This window comes from Notolepis coatsorum, assembly GCF_963971535.1.
Source record: "Notolepis coatsorum genome assembly, chromosome: 7".
In the NCBI taxonomy this organism is placed as follows: Eukaryota; Metazoa; Chordata; class Actinopteri; order Aulopiformes; family Paralepididae; genus Notolepis; species Notolepis coatsorum.
Genome location: NC_140171.1, coordinates 1246104 through 1271609, shown reverse-complemented (window position 1 = coordinate 1271609; position 25506 = coordinate 1246104). Strand labels below are relative to the sequence as shown.

At 45.6% G+C, this 25506-nt stretch overlaps 1 protein-coding gene across 1 annotated transcript in view; it reads right to left on the bottom strand.

Annotated features, from left to right (window-relative positions):
- The window catches only part of nup133 (nucleoporin 133), a 56684-nt gene that overhangs the window by 8096 nt on the left and 23082 nt on the right, over positions 1-25506 (bottom strand). The window contains exons 11-21 of the mRNA XM_084318542.1: positions 22582-22673; positions 19927-20084; positions 18292-18386; positions 17008-17232; positions 11457-11579; positions 9289-9388; positions 7267-7506; positions 5577-5710; positions 3667-3825; positions 2681-2816; positions 1735-1853 (exon numbers count right to left, since the gene is read on the bottom strand). Of these exons, the coding sequence (XP_084174668.1) occupies positions 1735-1853; positions 2681-2816; positions 3667-3825; positions 5577-5710; positions 7267-7506; positions 9289-9388; positions 11457-11579; positions 17008-17232; positions 18292-18386; positions 19927-20084; positions 22582-22673 (1581 nt within the window). The remainder of the gene's footprint in view (positions 1-1734; positions 1854-2680; positions 2817-3666; positions 3826-5576; positions 5711-7266; positions 7507-9288; positions 9389-11456; positions 11580-17007; positions 17233-18291; positions 18387-19926; positions 20085-22581; positions 22674-25506) is intronic.

Here is a 25506-nt window from a genome sequence, read left to right as displayed (position 1 = left end):
TTACATTAATGAGGTTGTGAGGCTGAGCAGGGTGTCTGGGTTCTGTTGTCTCTTACATTAATGAGGTTGTGAGGCTGAGCAGGGTGTCTGGGTTCTGTTGTCTCTTACATTAATGAGGTTGTGAGGCTGAGCAGGGTGTCTGGGTTCTGTTGTCTCTTACATTAATGAGGTTGTGAGGCTGAGCAGGGTGTCTGGGTTCTGTTGTCTCTTACATTAATGAGGTTGTGAGGCTGAGCAGGGTGTCTGGGTTCTGTTGTGTCTTACATTAATGAGGTTGTGAGGCTGAGCAGGGTGTCTGGGTTCTGTTGTCTCTTACATTAATGAGGTTGTGAGCTCTGAGCAGGGTGTCTGGGTTCTGTTGTCTCTTACATTAATGAGGTTGTGAGGCTGAGCAGGGTGTCTGGGTTCTGTTGTCTCTTACATTAATGAGGTTGTGAGGCTGAGCAGGGTGTCTGGGTGTTGTCTCTTACATTAATGAGGTTGTGAGGTTGAGCAGGGTGTCAGGGTTCTGTTGTCTCTTACATTAATGAGGTTGTGAGGCTGAGCAGGGTGTCGGGGTTCAGTCTCTTACATTAATGAGGTTGTGAGGCTGAGCAGGGTGTCAGGGTTCCGTCTCTTACATTAATGAGGTTGTGAGGCTGAGCAGGGTGTCAGGGTGCCGTCTCTTACATTAATGAGGTTGTGAGGCTGAGCAGGGTGTCAGGTTTCTGTTGTCTCTTACATTAATGAGGTTGTGAGGCTGAGCAGGGTGTCTGGGTTCTGTTGTCTCTTACATTAATGAGGTTGTGAGGCTGAGCAGGGTGTCTGGGTTCAGTCTCTTACATTAATGAGGTTGTGAGGCTGAGCAGGGTGTCTGGGTGCCGTCTCTTACATTAATGAGGTTGTGAGGCTGAGCAGGGTGTCTGGGTTCTGTTGTCTCTTACATTAATGAGGTTGTGAGGCTGAGCAGGGTGTCTGGGTTCAGTCTCTTACATTAATGAGGTTGTGAGGCTGAGCAGGGTGTCAGGGTTCTGCTGTCTCTTACATTAATGAGGTTGTGAGGCTGAGCAGGGTGTCAGGGTTCTGTTGTCTCTTACATTAATGAGGTTGTGAGGCTGAGCAGGGTGTCAGGGTTCTGCTGTCTCTTACATTAATGAGGTTGTGAGGCTGAGCAGGGTGTCTGGGTTCTGTTGTCTCTTACATTAATGAGGTTGTGAGGCTGAGCAGGGTGTCTGGGTTCTGCTGTCTCTTACATTAATGAGGTTGTGAGGCTGAGCAGGGTGTCAGGGTTCTGATGTCTCTTACATTAATGAGGTTGTGAGGCTGAGCAGGGTGTCTGGGTTCTGCTGTCTCTTACATTAATGAGGTTGTGAGGCTGAGCAGGGTGTCAGGGTTCTGATGTCTCTTACATTAATGAGGTTGTGAGGCTGAGCAGGGTGTCGGGGTTCTGTTGTCTCTTACATTAATGAGGTTGTGAGGCTGAGCAGGGTGTCAGGGTTCTGCTGTCTCTTACATTAATGAGGTTGTGAGGCTGAGCAGGGTGTCAGGGTTCTGTTGTCTCTTACATTAATGAGGTTGTGAGGCTGAGCAGGGTGTCAGGGTTCTGTTGTCTCTTACATTAATGAGGTTGTGAGGCTGAGCAGGGTGTCAGGGTTCTGTTGTCTCTTACATTAATGAGGTTGTGAGGCTGAGCAGGGTGTCTGGGTGCCGTCTCTTACATTAATGAGGTTGTGAGCTCAGGGTTCTGTCTCTTACATTAATGAGGTTGTGAGCGGTGAGCAGGGGCATGGTGTCTGGGTTCTGCTGTTTCTCCTCCAGCAGCTGTTTGGGCAGAGTCTCCTGATGCAGCAGGAAGCGCTCCTGTTCTACGATGTCTGGAAGGAAAACAAAACGCACCCAAACACACAACCAGTCAAGAAAACAGAACCATCCTGACACCCATTATTGAGGATATTGTATTACGTTGCGTTTACTATTTTAATAGCATTTTAACTTATTTCTTCAACAGTAGAGCAGGAGTAAAGTAATGTCTTCAACAGTAGAGCAGGAGTAAAGTAATGTCTTCAACAGTAAAGTAATGTCTTCAACAGTAAAGTAATCTCTTCAACAGTAAAGTAATCTCTTCAACAGTAAAGCAGGAGTAAAGTAATGTCTTCAACAGTAAAGTAATGTCTTCAACAGTAAAGTAATCTCTCCAACAGTAAAGTAATGTCTTCAACAGTAAAGCAGGAGTAAAGTAATCTCTTCAACAGTAAAGTAATCTCTTCAACAGTAAAGTAATGTCTTCAACAGTAAAGTAATCTCTTCAACAGTAGAACAGGAGTAAAGTAATCTCTTCAACAGTAAAGTAATCTCTTCAACAGTAAAGCAGGAGTAAAGTAATGTCTTCAACAGTAAAGTAATGTCTTCAACAGTAAAGTAATGTCTTCAACAGTAAAGTAATCTCTTCAACAGTAGAGCAGGAGTAAAGTAATCTCTTCAACAGTAAAGTAATTTCTTCAACAGTAAAGTAATCTCTTCAACAGTAAAGTAATCTCTTCAACAGTAAAGCAGGAGTAAAGTAATCTCTTCAACAGTAAAGCAGGAGTAAAGTAATGTCTTCAACAGTAAAGTAATGTCTTCAACAGTAAAGTAATCTCTTCAACAGTAAAACAGGAGTAAAGTAGTTTCTTCAACAGTAGAGCAGGAGTAAAGTCTTTACCGTCCACTTGTTTGCTCATGGCGCCCTCTGGCTGCTCGGAGGCCAGCGCGGTCAGCTTGCTGAGAGCCAGCAGGGTCTTCTTCTTCACAAAGTAGCGGGTCTCCATGTTGGCCTGGCTGTACAGCGTCCTGTGGGCCTGGTGGAGGAACACAACACTGCTGGGTCAGGGTCAGCCCTGTGTGGTCAAGCACTTTGATATAATGTTATGTTTAAGTTTAAAAAAATAGTGCAATAATTGATTTTATTGAAAAAATAAGAATCGTGTGAGAGAATCGTGATCTCAATTCGTAGAGAGAAAAAAATCGTGATTCACATTTGAACAAGAATGGTGCTGCAGCCCAAAGTCCTGTGTAGTCACACTGGTCCAAGATCAGCCCTGAGTCATGACTAGTGTGTTGTCACGACGATACCAAGAGTTTCACTTTGATACCGATACCAGCCCGAGTATCACGACACGTCGACACAGGTTCTAAAATGATACCACGGCAAAAACCTAAAACATAAGGAAAAGTAATGGAATATACATATATATAGTGAGAGAGAGAGAGAGAGAGAGAGAGAGAGAGAGAGAGAGAGAGAGAGAGAGAGAGAGAGAGAGACAGAGACAGAGACAGAGAGACAGAGACAGAGGGAGAGAGAGGAGAGAGAGACAGAGAGACAGAGGGAGAGGGACAGAGAGACAGAGAGAGAGGGAGAGAGACAGAGACAGAGAGAGAGAGAGGAGAGAGAGAGAGCGAGAGAGAGAGAGAGAAAGAAAGAGAAAGATAGGCCTGCAGGAAGCTGGCTGTGTGTGTGTGTGTGTGTGTGTGTGTGTGTGTGTGTGTGTGTGTGTGTGTGTGTGTGTGTGTGTGTGTGTGTGTGTGTGTGTCCTACACTCTGGTAGTCCTCCAGGTGGATGTGGTGCAGCCAGCTCAGGTGTGTGTGTGTGTGTGTGTGTGTGTGTGTGTGTGTGTGTGTGTGTGTGTGTGTGTGTGTGTGTGTCCTACACTCTGGTAGTCCTCCAGGTGGATGTGGTGCAGCCAGCTCAGGTGCTGGTGTGCCTGCAGGAAGCTGGCCAGCTGCTGGTGCTGAGCCACGGGCTGAGAGAGCAGCTTGCCCCGCTTGCCCTTCTCCATGTACCAGCGGAACAGGAAGTCAGCAAAGTTCTGCCACAGAGAGGAACATGATGATTATACATGATGACGTTAGGTCTCCTACGCCGCTAGCTCTCCTGTTGCTAGGTGTCTCAGGGGATGGGATATATGTGTCAATTAAAATGTATTGTATGTCAACTGGAATAGCTGGGAGTTATACCACGGCTAGCTAGTTAGCTGTAAGGGATAATAGGGAGGTGTAGTCTGACGTCACTGGTTGGTTGTTGCACCCGTATTAATCATTGGGAAAATGGATTACATTTACATTTAGTCATTTAGCTGAAACGCTTTTATCCAAAGCGACTTACAAGTTCTGTACGACAAGACAGCAAGAAGGGCACAACTCTATCAGCTGAGTAACAATGTTTATCAAAGTGTTGCGTGTTACAGTGTAGGTTAGTTTATTAGGACAAGTGCATGACAGTAAGGTTAGTCAGGGTTAGATTTTTTTTATATATAAATTTTTTTCTTTTATCGGCTATTGTAACAATTCTGCAGCATGGAAATTGACAAGCTTCCATTTTTGCACAAAATGAGTTCCCTTCTACCACTAACATTACTGTTTAAGCATTTTTGGTTGAAATAGAACGTAGTTATAAGGTTTTTAATTTGACGAAAAAAAAATAACTACATTTACCAGTAGGCAGCCTGTTGTTCAGTAGGCAGCTGTCGCCTACCTCACGTCACGGCAAGCTGATACCAAGCTAGCTAGCTAGCTAGCTAGCTAGCTAACGTTAACGTTACCCCGCTAAACGTACTAGACTTTGGCAACGTCTACTGTCGTGAACCATTTTAAATCGGGGCATGTAGAGGAGTTTCGGGAACGAGTAAAATGTGCAGGTCCTCTTCTCAGACCAGTAGGGCAAAGCACTGCACACGCATCATGCTGGCTAGCAAGCTAGCTAGCTACACGTCACGGCCCGCTGATACCACGATAGCTAACTAACGTTAACGTTACAAGCTCAAAAACCTTATAACTACTACTGTCGTGTCCATAAGTTCCCTGGCAGAATACTTTGTTTGTGAGGACAAACGTATACAAAGAGGAGAGAACCATTTAAAATCGGGGCATGTGGAGGAGTTTCGGGAATGGCTAGCAAGCTAGCTAGCTACTAACGTTATGTAAAAGCAAGCTAGCTAGCTACTAACGTTATGTAAAAAACAATAACGTTATAAACTATACACAATATGTACAACGAAACAGTGATTTACATTAGTATTTACAGTGATTTAATATGCAGCGAAATAACGTTATACGATTTAAATGATAAATACAAATATTTAAAAAAGAAAATGGTGGTTGGCTATAAACTGGTGTTGGGTGAGACAGATACTAGCAACAGATTCAGGGTCAGTTATTTTCCCATTGTACGAATTGATAAGCTTATCGAATGTAAGGGAAATCTGATCCTAGGTCTGCGACTAAAGCCAGGCGCCTACGCTGTGTGGTGACGTCAGTCAGCAGCGCCAAATAGCAGTGTAGTTTCCCAGCGAACGAAAACATAAACATTGTTATTTTGCTACCTTTACGATTAATTGCGAATATGTTCATGTTGAGCTATAGATTGTGGAGAAATGGTCAATGGGGAAATACATTAAGTGGAACAGAGGGTGGAACAGGAAAAAACTAAAATTACGTAACCACTACACCTCCCTATACATGACGTCATACCGGCACATGCCTAGCGTGTGTGTGCGTGCGTGTGTGTGCATGTGTGTGTGTGTGTGCATGTGTGTGTGCGTGCGTGTGTGTGTGTGTGTACCTGGTCAGCAAACTTGGTCATGTAGTGCTGCAGCCGGCTCTGGTTGTCGGTCAGCTCGCACATCTGGACCAGGATGTCAAAGTCGCAGTACTTCTCAGCTACGGCTGCCACCCACTGGTACTGACCCAGCTGCACTGGAACACACACAGCAGAGAGAGTCACATGACTGGTACTGACCCAGCTGCACTGGAACACACACAGCAGAGAGAGTCACATGAAATCAACATTTGAATTTTTAATCATTTTTTTTTTTTTTTTTTTTTTTTTAATATATCTTTTTTTGTGTCTCTATTCATTCCGTTTCAACCAAAGGGTTTTTTCTTCACAGTTACAGATAAAGATTAGGCTACACTAATATTATAGTATATGACTCGTCATAAATTATTTTTGTTTTATCCACTTTTTCTCCCCATTTTAAATTTTTCTCCCATCCCAATTTCGTATTATCCAATTCTCCCCTCCCCTGTCTTGAACGTTGCTAGACTATGCCTCCCACTGGTCGGCTGTAGTGAGGATAGAAGCCTTGCATCACGTGTCCCCTCCGGTACACAAGGAGGCAGACTCGTCATAACATTTTAAATAAAACATTTATCTGGGTGAACTGTACTCACAGAGAGAGGGGGCTGGCCTGGGTGAACTGTACTCACAGAGAGAGGGGGCTGGCCTGGGTGAACTGTACTCACAGAGAGAGGGGGCTGGCCTGGGTGAACTGTACTCACAGAGAGAGGGGGCTGGCCTGGGTGAACTGTACTCACAGAGGGGGCTGGCCTGGGTGAACTGTACTCACAGAGAGAGGGGGCTGGCCTGGGTGAACTGTACTCACAGAGGGGGCTGGCCTGGGTGAACTGTACTCACAGAGAGAGGGGGCTGGCCTGGGTGAACTGTACTCACAGAGGGGGCTGGCCTGGGTGAACTGTACTCACAGAGGGGGCTGGCCTGGGTGAACTGTACTCACAGAGGGGGCTGGCCTGGGTGAACTGTACCCACAGAGGGGGCTGGCCTGGGTTAACTGTACTCACAGAGGGGGCTGGCCTGGGTGAACTGTACCCACAGAGGGGGCTGGCCTGGGTGAACTGTACTCACAGAGGGGGCAGCGCTGGATGAACTGTACTCACAGAGGGGGCTGGCCTGGGTGAACTGTACCCACAGAGGGGGCTGGCCTGGGTGAACTGTACTCACAGAGGGGCAGCAGCAGCTCGGCGCGGCGCTGGGTGAACTGTACTCACAGAGGGGGCTGGCCTGGGTGAACTGTACTCACAGAGGGGGCTGGCCTGGGTGAACTGTACCCACAGAGGGGGCTGGCCTGGGTGAACTGTACCCACAGAGGGGGCAGCAGCGCTGGGTGAACTGTACCCACAGAGGGGGCTGGCCTGGGTGAACTGTACTCACAGAGGGGGCAGCAGCGCTGGGTGAACTGTACCCACAGAGGGGGCTGGCCTGGGTGAACTGTACTCACAGAGGGGGCAGCAGCGCTGGGTGAACTGTACCCACAGAGGGGGCTGGCCTGGGTGAACTGTACTCACAGAGAGAGGGGGCTGGCCTGGGTGAACTGTACTCACAGAGGGGGCAGCAGCGCTGGGTGAACTGTACTCACAGAGGGGGCTGGCCTGGGTGAACTGTACTCACAGAGGGGGCTGGCCTGGGTGAACTGTACTCACAGAGGGGGCTGGCCTGGGTGAACTGTACTCACGGAGGGGCAGCAGCAGCTCGGCGCGGCGCTGGGTGTACTCCAGCTCCAGGCTGCTGTAGCGCTCCGGCTGGCCGCGCCGCAGGGAGGTGAGCTGGGCCACGTAGCCGCCCAGGTACAGGTCCAGCAGGGACACCAGCTGCTCGCACAGCACCCCCCGCAGGGAGGAGTCCGCCTGGGGGTACACCTGCTGCAGGATCACCTCGTGCTGCCGGGAGAGCACGCTGCGCACCACACTGGAGGCTGGGGGGGGGTTAGAGAGACACACACTTCTTAACAACCTGCCCACTATACCAAGACATCAGAGACATATACTTCAACCTGCCCACTATACCAAGACATCAGAGACATATACTTCAACCTGCCCACTATACCAAGACATCAGAGACATATACTTCAACCTGCCCACTATACCAAGACATCAGAGACATATACTTCAACCTGCCCACTATACCAAGACATCAGAGACATATACTTCAACATGCCCACTATACCAAGACATCAGAGACATATACTTCAACCTGCCCACTATACCAAGACATCAGAGACATATACTTCAACCTGCCCACTATACCAAGACATCGGAGACATATACTTCAACCTGCCCACTATACCAAGACATCAGAGACATATACTTCAACCTGCCCACTATACCAAGACATCAGAGACATATACTTCAACCTGCCCACTATACCAAGACATCGGAGACATATACTTCAACCTGCCCACTATACCAAGACATCAGAGACATATACTTCAACCTGCCCACTATACCAAGACATCAGAGACATATACTTCAACCTGCCCACTATACCAAGACATCGGAGACATATACTTCAACCTGCCCACTATACCAAGACATCAGAGACATATACTTCAACCTGCCCACTATACCAAGACATCGGAGACATATACTTCAACCTGCCCACTATACCAAGACATCAGAGACGTATACTTCCCACAAATTGCAAACACCCAAAGAGACTTTGAAAACATGGACAATAACTCTAAACTCCCGTGCCTACTGGGAGAAATACAAGAATGTGCAAAACCCAGCAGCAAGATTTGTGAGCTGCTGTGACAAGAAAAGGACATCCAACGGAATACAACCACCATAAAGACTGTCACTCATACAAAAAAGAAATTCCTTCTGTACTGTACTGATTATTTCTGATTTCTCTGTTTGATGGTTTTGTTTTGTTTGGCTTTGGCAATGTCAACGTATGTTTCCCATGTCAATAAAGCCCATTTGAATTGAATTGAATTGAGAGAGAGACACACACACACAAATAGACGGAGAGAGAGGGACAGAGAGAGGGGGGAAAGAGAGAGAGACAGAGAGAGGGGGGAGAGAGAGACAGAGAGGGGGGGGAGAGAGAGAGACAGAGAGAGGGGGGGAGAGAGAGGGAGAGAGGGGGGGAGAGAGACAGAGAGAGAGGGGGGAGAGAGACAGAGAGAGGGGGGGAGAGAGGGGAGAGTTAGAGGGGGAGTATGTGTATATATATGCGTGTGTGTACTGTATATGTGTATATATATATATATGTGTATTGTATGTGTGTATATGTGTATATGCGTGTGTACTGTATATATGTATATGTGTGTATATGTGTGTATGTATGTATATGTGTACTGTATGTGTGTATGTGTGTGTGTATATATGTGTGTACTGTATGTGTGTACTGTATATATGTGTGTACTGTATGTGTGTACTGTATATATGTGTGTACTGTATGTGTGTACTGTGTACTGTATGTATGTATATATGTACTGTATGTGTGTATATGTGTACTGTATGTGTGTATAATGTGTGTACTGTATATATATATGTACTGTATGTATGTATATGTGTACTGTATGTGTGTATATGTGTACTGTATATATGTACTGTATGTGTGTATATGTGTACTGTATGTGTATATATGTGTGTATGTGTGTATATGTGTGTATATGTGTGTATATATGTATATGTGTGTGTATATGTACTGTATGTATATATGTGTATATGTGTGTATATGTGTGTACTACCTGTCCAGGGGATGTACTCGGGCTCCGCAGCAGCGTTCTCAGAGGCTCTGTAGACGGAGGCCTTGGTCTCTCTGTACTGACCTGCTGCCTGAAGCATGTCCTGCAAAGACAAACTATAGATATAATCTTCCCCCCTGCTTACTGCGGTTAAGGGAACACGTCAAGATTATGGTAAATGTCTGTCTTCTCCAGAGTCAGACCAGAAGATGGATGCCAACATTATGCTGCTTACTGTCTTCTCCAGAGTCAGACCAGAAGATGGATGCCAACATTATGCTGCTTACCGTCTTCTCCAGAGTCAGACCAGAAGATGGATGCCAACATTATGCTGCTTACTGTCTTCTCCAGAGTCAGACCAGAAGATGGATGCCAACATTATGCTGCTTACCGTCTTCTCCAGAGTCAGACCAGAAGATGGATGCCAACATTATGCTGCTTACTGTCTTCTCCAGAGTCAGACCAGAAGATGGATGCCAACATTATGCTGCTTACTGTCTTCTCCAGAGTCAGACCAGAAGATGGATGCCAACATTATGCTGCTTACTGTCTTCTCCAGAGTCAGACCAGAAGATGGATGCCAACATTATGCTGCTTACTGTCTTCTCCAGAGTCAGACAAGAAGATGGATGCCAACATTATGCTGCTTACCGTCTTCTCCAGAGTGTTAGATTTCGACCATAATCAGCCAGTATCACCTCTTCCTCTGTGTTCGTGTAGTTTCTGCGTTGTGTTTATCTCTCTCTCTCCGAAGTCGACCTTCTCATACTGGCTGTACATCGAAAGTCATCCCCCTTATATGCGATCCGTAATCATAAGAATTTGACACTGGCAACGTGATACCTTTCTTGGAAAAACGTTTGTTTATTCCATAAACAAAGCCTCTGTACGAGATGGAAAACAGTGCTGTATTGTCCTTGAAAAGTCTTTGACAGGAAAACAAAATTCATTATTCTATCGTCTCTTCTGCTTTTAGTCCAATGGTGGTTGAGGCCTCGTCGTTAGCCAAAACCCTTCTTTGTTAGCAGAAGCTAGCCTCCTTGAGGCCCCTCCCACCACCCTCTAGTTAGTGCTCCGTCTCTGTCCACATCTGCTCGTATCAGCCTTGCGTCCTATTCTAACTTACACTGCACGAAAACTCACAACTATAAACTATAGTCCTTAGCAACGGCTGACCGCCCCTAGCGACCGCTACTTCTCCTGACCTACGACCCAGAGTTCTCGGCCTCTCCATCTGCCTTCCCTGTCACAACGGTTATGTTGATATTAAAAACACCTCTCACTCCACTCAGCTGATAACGGCCCTCTGTCTGCACAGTTTGGCTGGAGACGCACAGACACGACTGATGGTATCATCTATATAGGTTATAAACCAAATGCAAATCATCGATTTCCTTCAAGAGTCAGAACAGAAGATAAGAGACCAACATTATGGTAAATGTCTTACCGTCTTCTCCAGAGTTAGACAAGAAGATAGATACCAACACTATGGTGCTTACTGTCTTCTGCAGAGTCAGACAAGAAGATAAGAGACCAACATTATGGTAAATGTTTTACCATCTTCCCCAGAGTCAGACGAGAAGATAGATACCAACACTATGGTGCTTACTGTCTTCTGCAGAGTCAGACAAGAAGATAGATACCAACATTATGGTAAATGTCTTACTGTCTTCTGCAGAGTCAGACAAATAGATAGAGACCAATTTCCTCTCCGCTATCCGGTCCGTAGCGTACTGCCGCTTCCATTCATTAGTGCTAAATCTTCTCGTCTGACTCTGGAGAAGACGGTTGTTGGCGTGTTCCTTTAAAAAAGGAAACAAAAAATAGTTCCCTGAACATTCCGTGGAAGATACATTTCATGTCCCGTGTCACAGACTTGAGATAGTAGATTAATAATCCACTGCTTATTAGACCAATATACATCAGACCACTGTCCCTGTTTAGCCCTCCATCTCCAGGGTCCCTGTTTAGCCCTCCATCTCCAGGGTCCCTGTTTAGCCCTCCATCTCCAGGGTCCCTGTTTAGCCCTTCATCTCCAGGGTCCCTGTTTAGCCCTTCATCTCCAGGGTCCCTGTTTAGCCCTTCATCTCCAGGGTCCCTGTTTAGCCCTTCATCTCCAGGGTCCCTGTTTAGCCCTCCATCTCCAGGGTCGTGCTTGGTGTCATCAGTACCTTGATGATGGTGTTGACGATCAGTACCACCTCAGCCCACTGGACGGAGTCCACCGGGTTCTCCCTCAGGCTCCTCTCCTCCTCCTCCAGAAGACACTCGAACACAGAGGACACCTGGGACACCTGGGGGGGGACACACAGAGAGGACACTCAGAGGAGACACCTGGACACACAGAGAGGACACTCAGAGGAGACACCTGGACACACAGAGAGGACACTCAGAGGAGACACCTGGACACAGAGAGGACACTCAGAGGAGACACCTGGGGGGACACACAGAGAGGACACTCAGAGGAGACACCTGGGGGGACACACAGAGAGGACACTCAGAGGAGACACCTGGACACACAGAGAGGACACTCAGAGGAGACACCTGGACACACAGAAGACACTCAGAGGAGACACCTGGACACACAGGAGACACTCAGAGGAGACACCTGGACACACAGAAGACACTCAGAGGAGACACCTGGACACACAGAGGAGACACCTGGACACACAGAAGACACTCAGAGGAGACACCTGGACACACAGAAGACACTCAGAGGAGACACCTGGACACACAGAAGACACTCAGAGGAGACACCTGGACACACAGAAGACACTCAGAGGAGACACCTGGACACACAGAAGACACTCAGAGGAGACACCTGGACACACAGAGAGGACACTCAGAGGAGACACCTGGACACACAGAGAGGACACTCAGAGGAGACACCTGGGGGGGACACACAGAGAGGACACTCAGAGGAGACACCTGGACACAGAAGACACTCAGAGGAGACACCTGGACACACAGAAGACACTCAGAGGAGACACCTGGACACACAGAGAGGACACTCAGAGGAGACACCTGGACACACAGAAGACACTCAGAGGAGACACCTGGACACACAGAAGACACTCAGAGGAGACACCTGGACACAGAGAAGACACTCAGAGGAGACACCTGGACACTCAGAGGAGACACTCAGGAGACACCTGGACACACAGAAGACACTCAGAGGAGACACTCAGGAGACACCTGGACACACAGAAGACACTCAGATGAGACACCTGGACACACAGAAGACACTCAGAGGAGACACCTGGACACACAGAGAAGACACTCAGAGGAGACACCTGGACACACAGAGGACACTCAGAGGAGACACCTGGACACACAGAAGACACTCAGAGGAGACACCTGGACACACAGAGAGGACACTCAGAGGATTCTGTTCAGTGCATTTTAGTTTTTTTTTTCTCGTTAGTTTTTTTGCGTTTTCGTTCGTTCATTTTTTTGCGTTTTCATTTTAGTTAGTTTTTTTGCGTTTGTTTTAGTTCGTTCGTTTTTTTGCGTTCGTTTTTTTGCGTTTTCGTTTTAGTTATTTCATTTTTTTGTGTTCTTTTTTTGCGTTCGTTTTCGTTTTAGTTCGTAAATTTTTTTGCGTTTTCTTTTTTTGCGTTTTCGTTTTAGTTCGTTCATTTTTTTACGTTTTTTTTTGCGTTTTCGTTTTAGTTTGTTCGTTTTTTTGCGTTTTTGTTTTAGCTCTTTCGTTTTTTGCGTTAGTTTTTTTGCGTTTTCGTTTTAGTTAGTTTATTTTTTGCGTTCTTTTTTTTCGTTTTCGTTTTAGTTTGTTAGTTTTTTTGCGTTTTTGTTTTAGTTTGTTAGTTTTTTTGCGTTCGTTTTTTTGCGTTTTAGTTTTAGTTAGTTAGTTTAGTTAGAAGACACTCAGAGGAGACACCTGGACACACAGAAGACACTCAGAGGAGACACCTGGACACACAGGAGACACTCAGAGGAGACACCTGGAGACACAGAGAGGACACTCAGAGGAGACACCTGGACACACAGAGAGGACACTCAGAGGAGACACCTGGACACACAGAAGACACTCAGAGGAGACACCTGGACACACAGAGAGGACACTCAGAGGAGACACCTGGACACACAGAGAAGACACTCAGAGGAGACACCTGGACACAGAGAGAGGACACTCAGAGGAGACACCTGGACACAGAGAGAGGACACTCAGAGGAGACACCTGGACACACAGAAGACACTCAGAGGAGACACCTGGACACACAGAGAGGACACTCAGAGGAGACACCTGGACACACAGAGGAGACACTCAGAGGAGACACCTGGACACAGAGAGGACACTCAGAGGAGACACCTGGAGACACAGAAGACACTCAGGAGACACCTGGACACAGAAGACACTCAGAGGAGACACCTGGACACACAGGAGACACTCAGAGGAGACACCTGGACACACAGAGGAGACACCTGGACACACAGAGGACACTCAGAGGAGACACCTGGACACAGAAGACACTCAGAGGAGACACCTGGACACACAGAAGACACTCAGAGGAGACACCTGGACACACAGAAGACACTCAGAGGAGACACCTGGACACACAGAAGACACTCAGAGGAGACACCTGGACACACAGAGAGGACACTCAGAGGAGACACCTGGACACACAGAAGACACTCAGAGGAGACACCTGGACACAGAAGACACTCAGAGGAGACACCTGGAGACACAGAGGACACTCAGAGGAGACACCTGGAGACACAGAAGACACTCAGAGGAGACACCTGGAGACACAGAAGACACTCAGAGGAGACACCTGGACACAGAAGACACTCAGAGGAGACACCTGGAGACACAGAGGACACTCAGAGGAGACACCTGGAGACACAGAAGACACTCAGAGGAGACACCTGGAGACACAGAAGACACTCAGAGGAGACACCTGGAGACACAGAAGACACTCAGAGGAGACACCTGGAGACACAGAGGACACTCAGAGGAGACACCTGGACACACAGGAGACACTCAGAGGAGACACCTGGACACACAGAAGACACTCAGAGGAGACACCTGGACACACAGAAGACACTCAGAGGAGACACCTGGACACACAGAGGAGACACTCAGAGGATTCTGTTCAGTGCGTTTTAGTTTTTTTTTCATTCGTTTTTTTGCGTTTTTGTTTTAGTTTGTTCGTTTTTTTGCGTTTTTTTTTTAGTTTGTTCGTTTTTTTGCGTTTTTGTTTTAGTTTGTTCGTTTTTTTTGCGTTTTTGTTTTAGTTCGTTCGTTTTTTTGCGTTTTTGTTTTAGTTCGTTCGTTTTTTTGCGTTCGTTTTTTGCGTTCGTTTTCGTTTCAGTACGTTAATTTTTTTGCGTTTTTTTTTTAGTCTTAGTTTTTTTGCGTTTTTGTTTTAGTTTGTTCTTTTTTTTGCGTTAGTTTTTGTGCGTTTTCGTTTGTTAATTTTTTTGCGTTCATTTTTTGCGTTAGTTTTCGTTTTTTGCGTTCGTTTTCGTTTCAGTACGTTAATTTTTTTGGCGTTTTTTTTTTAGTCTTAGTTTTTTTGCGTTTTCGTTTTAGTTTGTTCTTTTTTTTGCGTTAGTTTTTGTGCGTTTTCGTTTTAGTTTGTTAATTTTTTTGCGTTCGTTTTTTGCGTTAGTTTTCGTTTCAGTACGTTAATTTTTTTGCGTTTTTTTTTTAGTCTTAGTTTTTTTGCGTTTTCGTTTTAGTTCGTTCTTTCCTTTGCGTTCGTTTTTGTGCGTTTTCGTTTTAGTTCGTTAATTTTTTTGCGTATTTTTTTTCGTTTTCGTTTTAGTTCGTTTATTTTTTTGCGTTTTTTTTGAGTCTTAGTTTTTTTGCGTTTTTGTTCGTTCTTTTTTTGCGTTAGTTTTTTTGCGTTTTAGTTTTTTTGTGTTCTTTTTTTTTGTTCGTTTTCGTTTTAGTTCGTTCATTTTTTTGCGTTTTTTTTTGCGTTTTCTTTTTTTTTCTTCGTTTTTTTGCGTTTTCTTTTTAGTTCGTTCTTTTTTTGCATTTGTTTTTTTGCGTTTTCGTTCGTTTATTTTTTTGCGTTCTTTTTTTTGTTCGTTTTTTTGTGTTCTTTTTTTTGCGTTCGTTTTCGTTTTAGAGGACACCTGGACACACAGAAGACACTCAGAGGAGACACCTGGACACAGAAGACACTCAGAGGAGACACCTGGACACACAGAAGACACTCAGGAGACCTGGACACACAGAAGACACTCAGAGGAGACACCTGGACACAGAGAAGACACTCAGAGGAGACACCTGGACACAGAGAAGACACTCAGAGGAGACACCTGGACACACAGAAGACACTCAGAGGAGACACCTGGACACACAGAGGACACTCAGAGGAGACACCTGGACACACAGAGGACACTCAGAGGAGACACCTGGACACACAGAAGACACTCAGAGGAGACACCTGGACACACAGAGGACACTCAGAGGAGACACCTGGACACACAGAGAGGACACTCAGAGGAGACACCTGGAGACACAGAGAGGACACTCAGAGGAGACACCTGGACACACAGGAGACACTCAGAGGAGACACCTGGACACACAGAGGACACTCAGAGGAGACACCTGGACACACAGAGGACACTCAGGAGACACCTGGACACACAGAAGACACTCAGAGGAGACACCTGGACACACAGAGGAGACACCTGGACACACAGAAGACACTCAGGAGACACCTGGACACACAGAAGACACTCAGAGGAGACACCTGGACACACAGAGGAGACACCTGGACACACAGAAGACACTCAGGAGACACCTGGACACACAGAAGACACTCAGAGGAGACACCTGGATTAGGGCTGAGGCCAAACGTTCAAATGTTCGGACCTTCGTTCGTTACGTTGGCATTCGAATTCTAAATCAACATTCAAATTAAATGTTTTTAATAAAATATATATAGTTTTATGTGTCTATTCATTCTGTTTAAACCAATGGGGTTTTTCTTCACAGTTGCAGATAAAAGATTAGGCTACACTAATATTATAGTATTAAAAACTGATGAGTTATATTCATTAAAGAAAGTTGATTTAATAAAAGAAAAAGACTAATTTAATCCGATGAATCACTTTATTCAAATTGAGGATTTAGTTCGAATCCAGCTCACAGCTCCGGCGTTGTCACCAGCTTGGCTGGCCGTTCACACTAATACAATTGGCAGTATTAGAGGGTGGGAGAAGCTGGCGGGGTGGGTCCGGGTCGTTGTAAACAGCGACTCCTACAGTTCGGTCGGGGCGCCTGCTCAGCGCGGATAGGATCTAAGGGGGGTAGTGTGATCCTTCCACACGCTACGCCCTCTCAGTGAGAGTCCGCGCTGCCAGGTGAAAAGAAGCGGTTGATTGGCTGGACGTGTGTCGGAGGAAGCACGTGGTAGCCTCCACTCTCCCAGACAGACTGTGGGGGGTAAGTGCGCAGCGACCAGGAAGGGGATTGGGAATTGGCATAACGACTAACATTGGGATGGGAGAAAATCTGAGGAAAAAGGAGGGGGAAAAAGATTAAAAAAAAAAAAAAAAAATTGAGGATTTAGTTTGAGAATATTATAAAAAGTATTAAATATTCTATTTTTTTTATATTCTTTTTATTATTATTAAAAACGAAGGTTCAAACGTCGAATCATTCGAAAAACCCCGACGAGGTTCGAAGCCCAGAAACAGGCTCCGGGGGAACCAGCCCCCGAGCCCAGCGCTGCTCCTGCTCACCTCCCTGAAGAAGACGTCGGCGGGCGTCAGGCTCGGGGGCAGGGCGGCGCCGCTCCTCCGCAGGGCAGCCGTGACGGCCCGGTTCACCAGCTCCGGCTGCTTGGCGTGGTGGGTCTTCAGGACCATGGAGGCCTGCAGCTTCTCCGCCTGCTCACACAGCAGGAGGCGCGTGGCCATGAGGGAGGAGCGCACCGGGGCCTGGCCCAGCCGCTCCAACAGACCCACCTGGAGGAGGGGGGGGGGGGGGAGAGGGAGAGGGAGAGGGGGGGGGGAGGGAGGGAGGGGTGTGGGAGGGAGAGAGAGGGAGAGGGGGGGAGAGGAGGGGGGAGAGAGGGGGGGGGGAGAGAGAGGAGAGAGGAGGAGGGAGAGAGGAGGAGAGGAGGGAGAGAGGGGAGGGGAGGGGGGAGAGGGAGAGGGGGGGAGGGAGGGGGGAGGGAGGGGGGAGAGAGGGGAGGGGGGGAGAGAGAGGGGAGTGGGGGGGGGAGAGAGAGGGGCGGAGAGGAGGGGAGGGAGAGGGGGGGAGGGGGAGAGAGAGGGGGGAGTGGGGGGGGAGAGAGAGGGGCGGAGAGGGGGTTTGGGGGAGAGAGAGAGGGGGGGGAGAGAGAGGGGGGGAGAGAGGGAGGAGTGAGGGAGGGAGAGAGAGAGGGAGGGGGGGAGAGGGGGTTTGGGGGGAGGGAGAGAGAGAGGGGGGGAGGGAGAGAGGGAGGAGTGAGGGAGGGAGAGAGAGAGGGAGAGGGGGGGAGAGGGGGTTTGGGGGGAGGGAGAGAGAGAGGGGGGAGGGAGAGGGAGAGGGGGGGGGAGCGAGGGAGGGTTACAATGACTAGACTTCACTCTCCTCCGTTACCTCCACATCTACAGACAAGTTAAACTCAACTAAATCACATGTGTGTGTGTCTGTGTGTTTGTGTGTCTGTGTGTTTGTGTGTCTGTGTGTTTGTGTGTCTGTGTATATGTGTGTGTGTGTATATAAGATAAGATAAGATAAGATATTCCTTTATTGATCCCCTTGGGGAAATTCAGGCATCATAGCAGCATGGGGGGGAGGGGGGGAGGGGTACAGGTAGTAAAACAACACAGTATACAGGTAGTAAAAGACAACACAGGCAGTGTAAACAATTTGATCAATATGGTCAATATAATTTACTATCTGATATGTGTATGTTAGTGTGTGCATGTTAGTGTGTGTGTATGTGTGTGTGTGTGTGTGTGTGTGTGTGTGTATGTATGTGTGTGTGTATGTGTGTGTGACTGTGTGTATGTTAGTGTGTATATATATATGTGTACCTGCAGCAGGAAGTCCATGAAGCAGCAGTGAGCCTTCATCTTGTCCTCCAGCTGGTGCAGGATGATGAGGGAGGTGAGAGGGAAGCCAGCGCTCTCTGGTGGACGGAGACACACATTACATGATGAGGGAGGTGAGAGTTGCTTTTAAGGGTTTGCGGATTTTCTTTTAACATTAGTTAACTGTATGAGTTGTCAGGTTAGGTGTTTTTATAAAAAAAAATTAGAATGCGTCCTGTCAGTGTACATGTCCATTTGTGTTTCTGTGCCTTTTTATGTTCCATGTATGGACCACAATGGAAACAAGCCTTGGCTTTATTGTGTTTTATCCATTTTTGACCTGCGTTATTGACACTGTTATTGTCTTGTCTTTTAAAATGTTTTTTTTGTCATACGATTTGTGTCAAAATAAAGTATTCAATTCAATTCAAAAAGAGGGAAGCCAGCGCCCTCTGGTGGACGGAGACACACATTACATGATGAGGGAGGTGAGAGGGAAGCCAGCGCCCTCTGGTGGACGGAGACACACATTACATGATGAGGGAGGTGAGAGGGAAGCCAGCGCTCTCTGGTGGACGGAGACACACATTACATGATGAGGGAGGTGAGAGGGAAGCCAGCGCTCTCTGAGCATGCATTAAAATGTAATATCGGAAATGATCGGTATCGGTTAAAAAAAATTATTTAACCTTTATTTACCCAGGCAAGCAAGTAAGAACAAATTCTTATTTTATTTATTGTCAGAAGTATGCAAAATGTTGCGTTAATTCCACGACAAGAGATATGTAATGGGATGCTCGATATTGGAGTTTTTACCGATATCCGATATACCAATATTGTCCAACTCTTAATTTCCGATACAGATATCAACCGATACCGATATATGCAGGGTTCCCCCCCCAAAAATTTAATAATTTCAGGTAATTAACATTACATATCTCTTGTTGTGGAATTAACACAACATTATGCATACTTTTGACAATAAATAAAATCTGAATTTGTTCTAAAGGTTATAAATAAAGGTTATAGAAATGTAAAAAAAATAAAAAATATTATATTTTTTTGAAAACCGATACCGATATTTTCGGATATCACATTTTAATGCCGATATCGGCCGATAATATCGGTAGGCAGATAATATCGGACATCCCTATTAATTACCTGAAATTATTCGGTATATCGGTAAAAAAGCCAATATCAGGGGAGCTCCCGTAGCTCACCGCATATCTCGGCGCTATTTCTGCGTCGGGGAAAACCGTGCTCGTCACGGATCGGGGGGACACGAGTTCGATTCCCGGACCCGCCGTATTTTCTCAGAGTGTCTTCCCCTGCTCTACATCCCATTTCAACCTGTTTCCAGGGTAAATGATAAAACGATAAGCGATAAACGCTAAAAAATAAAGTAAAAAAAAAAAAAAAAGCCAATATCGAACATCCCTAATAATACACAATATAGACGGCACAGGGAACAAATACAGTTCAAAAACCAACATCTTGTACCCTCTTCTGTTCACTAATCCATTAGTTGACAAATTTCATAACCCATTAGTCGGCTCGGAATGTCTTTAGTCGAGGACAGGCTTCCCTTGGAGCTCAACCCCCCCTCAACACCCCCCCCCCCCCCCCCCCCCACCTCACCGTCGGGGACGGACTCGGCCCAGCGGGGGTCTGAGGCGGGATAGTCGTCCACCAGGTCCAGGTTGATGCGTAGGACCAGGGTGTCCAGCTCCGAGCTCTCCTCGCCCTCCGAGGAGAACAGCTCATCTATGACGGTCTGCGCCCCCACCAGGTCGTTGCTGGATGAGACGAGATGTAACAGTGGAACGATGTAACAGTGGAACGATGTAACAGTGTAACAGTGTAACGATGTAACAGTGTAGGCTGACCCCCGATTAGTCGAATAATCGATCGAAAGGAGCCGTAGTCGACTGCCAACCTCTTATTCGAATGCAAATTATTATTTTTGTATCCACTTTTCTCCTTTTTCTCCCCTCACAATTCTTTAGTCGTGCCAATTCCCCCCCCCCTCCCCTGTCTTGATCGTTGCTCGCATGTGCCCCCCACTGGTCGGTCGTAGGGAGGGTAGATATAGATACTATCGCATGTCCCCTCCGATACCTGCGGAGTCAGCCAGCCACTTCTTTTCACCTGCCAGCGCGGACTCTCGTTGGCGAGGTGTAACGTGTGGGAGGCTCACACTACCCTCGACATCGCCCGTCCTTGCTGTGCAGGCGCCCTGACCGACCTGTAGGAGTCGCTGTTTTACAACGACCAGATTACCACCCATCGACTCCCCTCCCGCTGACTCTGCCAATTGAGCCAGTATGACGGCCGTCCCAAGCCGGAGGCAACACTGAGAGCCGGATTCGATACCGTTTGTCTCACGCGTTGGTGACGAGCGCTTAGACCGCTGCGCCACCCAGTCGAATGCAAATGTTTTATAAAATAAAAATGTTTACATATAACAATGTAACAATGATGTAATAATGTAACGACATCAATACATATTTGAAATGTACGCTCAATTTTACGGTCTCATCAGAAAACGTAAATAAAGTATAATTATTCTTTAAATTATTATTATTGCATTATGGTATGTCTTGTTATATGTAAAATAAATAAAAAAGCACAGGATTTTTTTTATATATAATGCCGTTATGTTATAGCCATAAGTAATATATTTACGTATCGTATCTGCAAAAGTCCAAAACAAACGCTGCAAAACCAACAATCGTTGCAGTCGTGGGCGAGTGCTCTCACCACTATCTAACTGTGATTATAGTTAGAGTTGAGGTTCGTTCTAACTATGATTACAGTTAGAGTTGAGGTTAGTTTGACAACATAACATAACATGCATTTATATATACCATTTCTCCTGTGACTTTATTGACATATTTTAAGTGAGATCGGGTCGGCTCAATACCGTGCATCGAAAATGTGTATCATCTTTCTCTTCCCTAGGTCTCTCATTCTCTCTCTCTCAGTTTAACTGGTACAATACTAAATATTTGCCAAACCAAGCTGTTTAGTATATATATATATATATATATATATATATATATATATATATATATATATATATATATATATATATATATATATATATATATATATATATATATAATCAGAGCTCTGTAGTATGAATACATTTGAACTAGGGCTGTCAGTTTATCGCGTTAATTAGATTAATTAATTACACAGCAAATTATCGCGTTATGAAAATTAACTAAATTTTTTTTTTATAATAATATTTTTGGCAAATAAAAAAAACTCTGAAATAATATTTTTTTTTATCTCATTCATTCCATAAGAACGTAGAATACCCATTTACAGATTTCTTTTTTATATGGTCCATTTGCATGTTCTTGGTATCTGATTCTAGGGACATCTATGGATCTCAGGGAATGTATTCCCGGTGTCAGAAATACTGCGTCTGTTACTAGGCAATGACATTTTTTTTTAATCTTTGACTGTGAATAACACTATGCTCAAATTGACCAGACCTGAAAAATCTAAGCAAATTAATAGATGGAAGATGATTAAACAAAAGGTTTTGTAGATACAGTACTGAATTCTGCCATGCGGACACATGTCATTTGAAATATGATTATAGAATATAGAATATCAGGCATAAAATGGTAATCCGATTAAAATGCGATTAATTAGATTAATTAATTAATTACAAATCCTGTAATTAATTCGATTAATTTGTTTAATGGCCTGACGGCACTAATTTGAACACATTTCATCAAATCAAACTCCGATTGGATACCATGGCAGTGCAGCTTGGCAGCTCTGGGGTCAGCCCTAATACTAATGTAAAGACTCCTGCACTACAGCGTGGCAGCTCTGGGTCAGCCCTGATACTAATGTAAAGACTCCTGCACTGCAGCTGGGCAGCTCTGGGGTCAGCCCTGATACTAATGGAAAGACTCCTGCACTGCAGCTTGGCAGCTCTGGGGTCAGCCCTGATACTAATGGAAAGACTCCTGCACTGCAGCTTGGCAGCTCTGGGGTCAGCCCTGATACTAATGTAAAGACTCCTGCACTGCAGCTGGGCAGCTCTGGGGTCAGCCCCGATACTAATGGAAAGACTCCTGCACTGCAGCTTGGCAGCTCTGGGGTCAGCCCTGATACTAATGGAAAGACTCCTGCACTGCAGCGTGGCAGCTCTGGGGTCAGCCCCGATACTAATGGAAAGACTCCTGCACTGCAGTGTGGCAGCTCTGGGGTCAGCCCTGATACTAATGGAAAGCACGAAAGAGGAGGTGAGATAAGGTGAAAGACACGCACCGACAGAACTGCAGGAAGGCAGCTTTGAGGAGCTTGGTTTTGTCCTCGGGAGCTGCTGACTCCATCCGGCCGGGCGTCTCCATGATGGAAGCCTTGAGAAGGAACACGGTGTAGTGGTTAACACTGTCTCCCCTAGTGGCACGGTGGTGTAGTGGTGGCTTAGCAAAAAAAATTGGACTCGCCGGACAGAAGCACCAAATTTTCCCCACGTGTTCCTCATCATCATAGCTTTCATTTTGGGCTAGGGGCCCGTCATCATGATGGATTTCAAGATGGCCGCTATGTAAAAATCAAGGTTCTGCCCATTAATACATATCTTGGTCCATAGCACGCTCAATATTTGAGCGAACACAAAGGTATTGGTATCCCTGTAAACTAAGAGAAGCTAAGCTTTCCATTGGTACCATTTTAATTAAGCCCAGCTGTTGGGAAGGGGGTTTTAATAGGCAATGATTCAAAATTATGTAAAATTTTCGCCTAGATAAAACTTCCATGCTCATCTTCCAAAAGGTCCCTTGGCCGTTCACATGAATATATCAGAGTGAACATTGGTTTTATAGGTACCAGCAAGCCTCTTCTTTCCAGACATACCCACTTTGTCCAACTTGCATGCTATTTGGGGCAATAATCAAGCAGGTTTGTGCATGTGGTACAAATGTGTCGAACATTGGGTTAGGGTTTGTCGTTAGAATGTTGAACATAGAAGATCAATTTTGGTGTCAAACTAGGGCTGGACAGTATGGTCTAAAATGTATATCACTGTATAATTTGAAGCATAGACGGTAACGGTATATATCACGGTATATTAACTTATCTTAAAATGTCTATATAAATGCTTCTGAAGGGGTAAAACATTTATTCTGTTAAAGCTGCTGAGCTATACTATAGCTAATGTCCATCAATATCTTCCTTTTTAATTAAATAGGTTCAAGAATCAAATCAGGATTGTTAGCAGAGAGAGAGAGAGAGATAGGGAGGAGGCTGCTAGAGTGGAGCTAATGTTAGCTTGCTGAGGCTAGTACATCGACAGGCTGCTAGTGGAGCCAGCTAACGTTAGCTTGCTGAGGCTAGTACATCGACAGGCTGCTAGTGGAGCCAGCTAACGTTAGCTTGCTGAGGCTAGTACATCGACAGGCTGCTAGTGGAGCCAGCTAACGTTAGCTTGCTGAGGCTAGTACATCGACAGGCTGCTAGTGGAGCCAGCTAACGTTAGCTTGCTGAGGCTAGTACATCGACAGGCTGCTATAGTGGAGCCAGCTAACGTTAGCTTGCTGAGGCTAGTACATCGACAGGCTGCTATAGTGGCGCCAGCTAACGTTAGCTTGCTGAGGCTAGTACATCGACAGTTAACATTACATAAGGTTTTAGCATGGTGGGCATTCCAGAATGGCGAGGATGCAAAGCATGTTAGACCATTGGACTCGTCGCAGAGTTTACATTACACATAGAAACTGCGCGACTTGCGAGAGAAGTTGTCACACAGCCTTCAAACGCAGGGCGGAAGAGCTCGTTTGCTTCTGTGCATTATGAAATGACAATTGCGCCTTGACACGCCCACTGCGTGAAGCCTCTGTGCTCCTGAATAACTTTTTCCAGTTCGCACATCTATTATGACTAATTCCATCTATTTTTAGGGGCAAATACGAGTGAAATAGTCGCACCCTGGCTGTGGTTACATGACGTCATTGCTATTTTAGAGCTGCTCTACCGGTTACAAGGTATAGTCAAAATTCATACCGTTTATACCGTGTATACCGTTTATACCGTCCACCCCTATGTCAAACTACACATTTTCTGGGTCAATAAATGTGTTAATGCTATGAAGAATATCCTGGTCGTTTGGTCATTACGGTGTTGATGACCGGTATAGCCACCGAGAGCTGTCATGAGACGTGCACTGAGAGTATGGCCACCGCGGGAATTTTTATGAAACATTCTGATATTTTCGCAGGTCTTGTGCAGTGGTCTCGTGCGTGCCACTGTCAACCAAGCGACCGACAGTGGCACGACTCGAGACGTGCACCGTTTGACAATGATATGCATGCATGCAGCATAATTTGCGAGTGCTCTCGTGAGTCGTGACTGAGGAGAGGAATTTCTATAAACATTCTGATACTTTGATTAGTTAACCATTTATTCCGTTAGTTAACTATGTATTGATAGATAACTTATTACATATTAATATGATATTGTAAGGGGCAGGACCAGATAAGCTTTGCTTCTTTCTGTCCCTTCTCGAACAAAACCATTTGTCTTGAGCTATGTTGATTATTCCCTCCATAGGAAGATATATTTAAATGTATTTGTATTTTATTTCGTTTTTATTAATTTTTTGTTATTAAAAAAGGGTGTTTATGGTTGAAAATGTTCGAGATAAATAAAGATCAAATCAAATCTAACTGAAGAAGTTATCCCTCTTCTAACAAGAGAGAAAAACGTATAGTTTAGCTTTAAACTATAACGTCATTGCTTATTAGGGATGGGTACCGAATTCGGTACTTTACAAAGGTACTTACCGAAACACGTCGGTACTACCGAGTATCGATTCACGTGAGATACCGTAAAAGAAAGAAAAATTATTATTTTTTTTGCACTTTAATATATTTTTTAACCTTTTTTCTTTTCATGTCAATGTTCACACGCACAATATACGTATCGGGGCCAACGTTCGACTCTACTGGTTAAAGTTGCTTACTCGTGAGTAGTACGTTCGTTGATAAAGAAAAATAAGGTCCACAGCCGCTCCGGTGTAAAACAAAGATATCCAAATGGTTTATTTCTCTTCCACAGCGAAGTCTTTCTTTACAGAAGTGATCCTAAAGCTATTTTCCTAAATATTCACTACTACAAGGTAAGAAAACTGTATTTTCCCAGTCTCCAAAATCAAGATGCACAATGAGCTCTTCTTCTTCTTCTTCTTCTTAT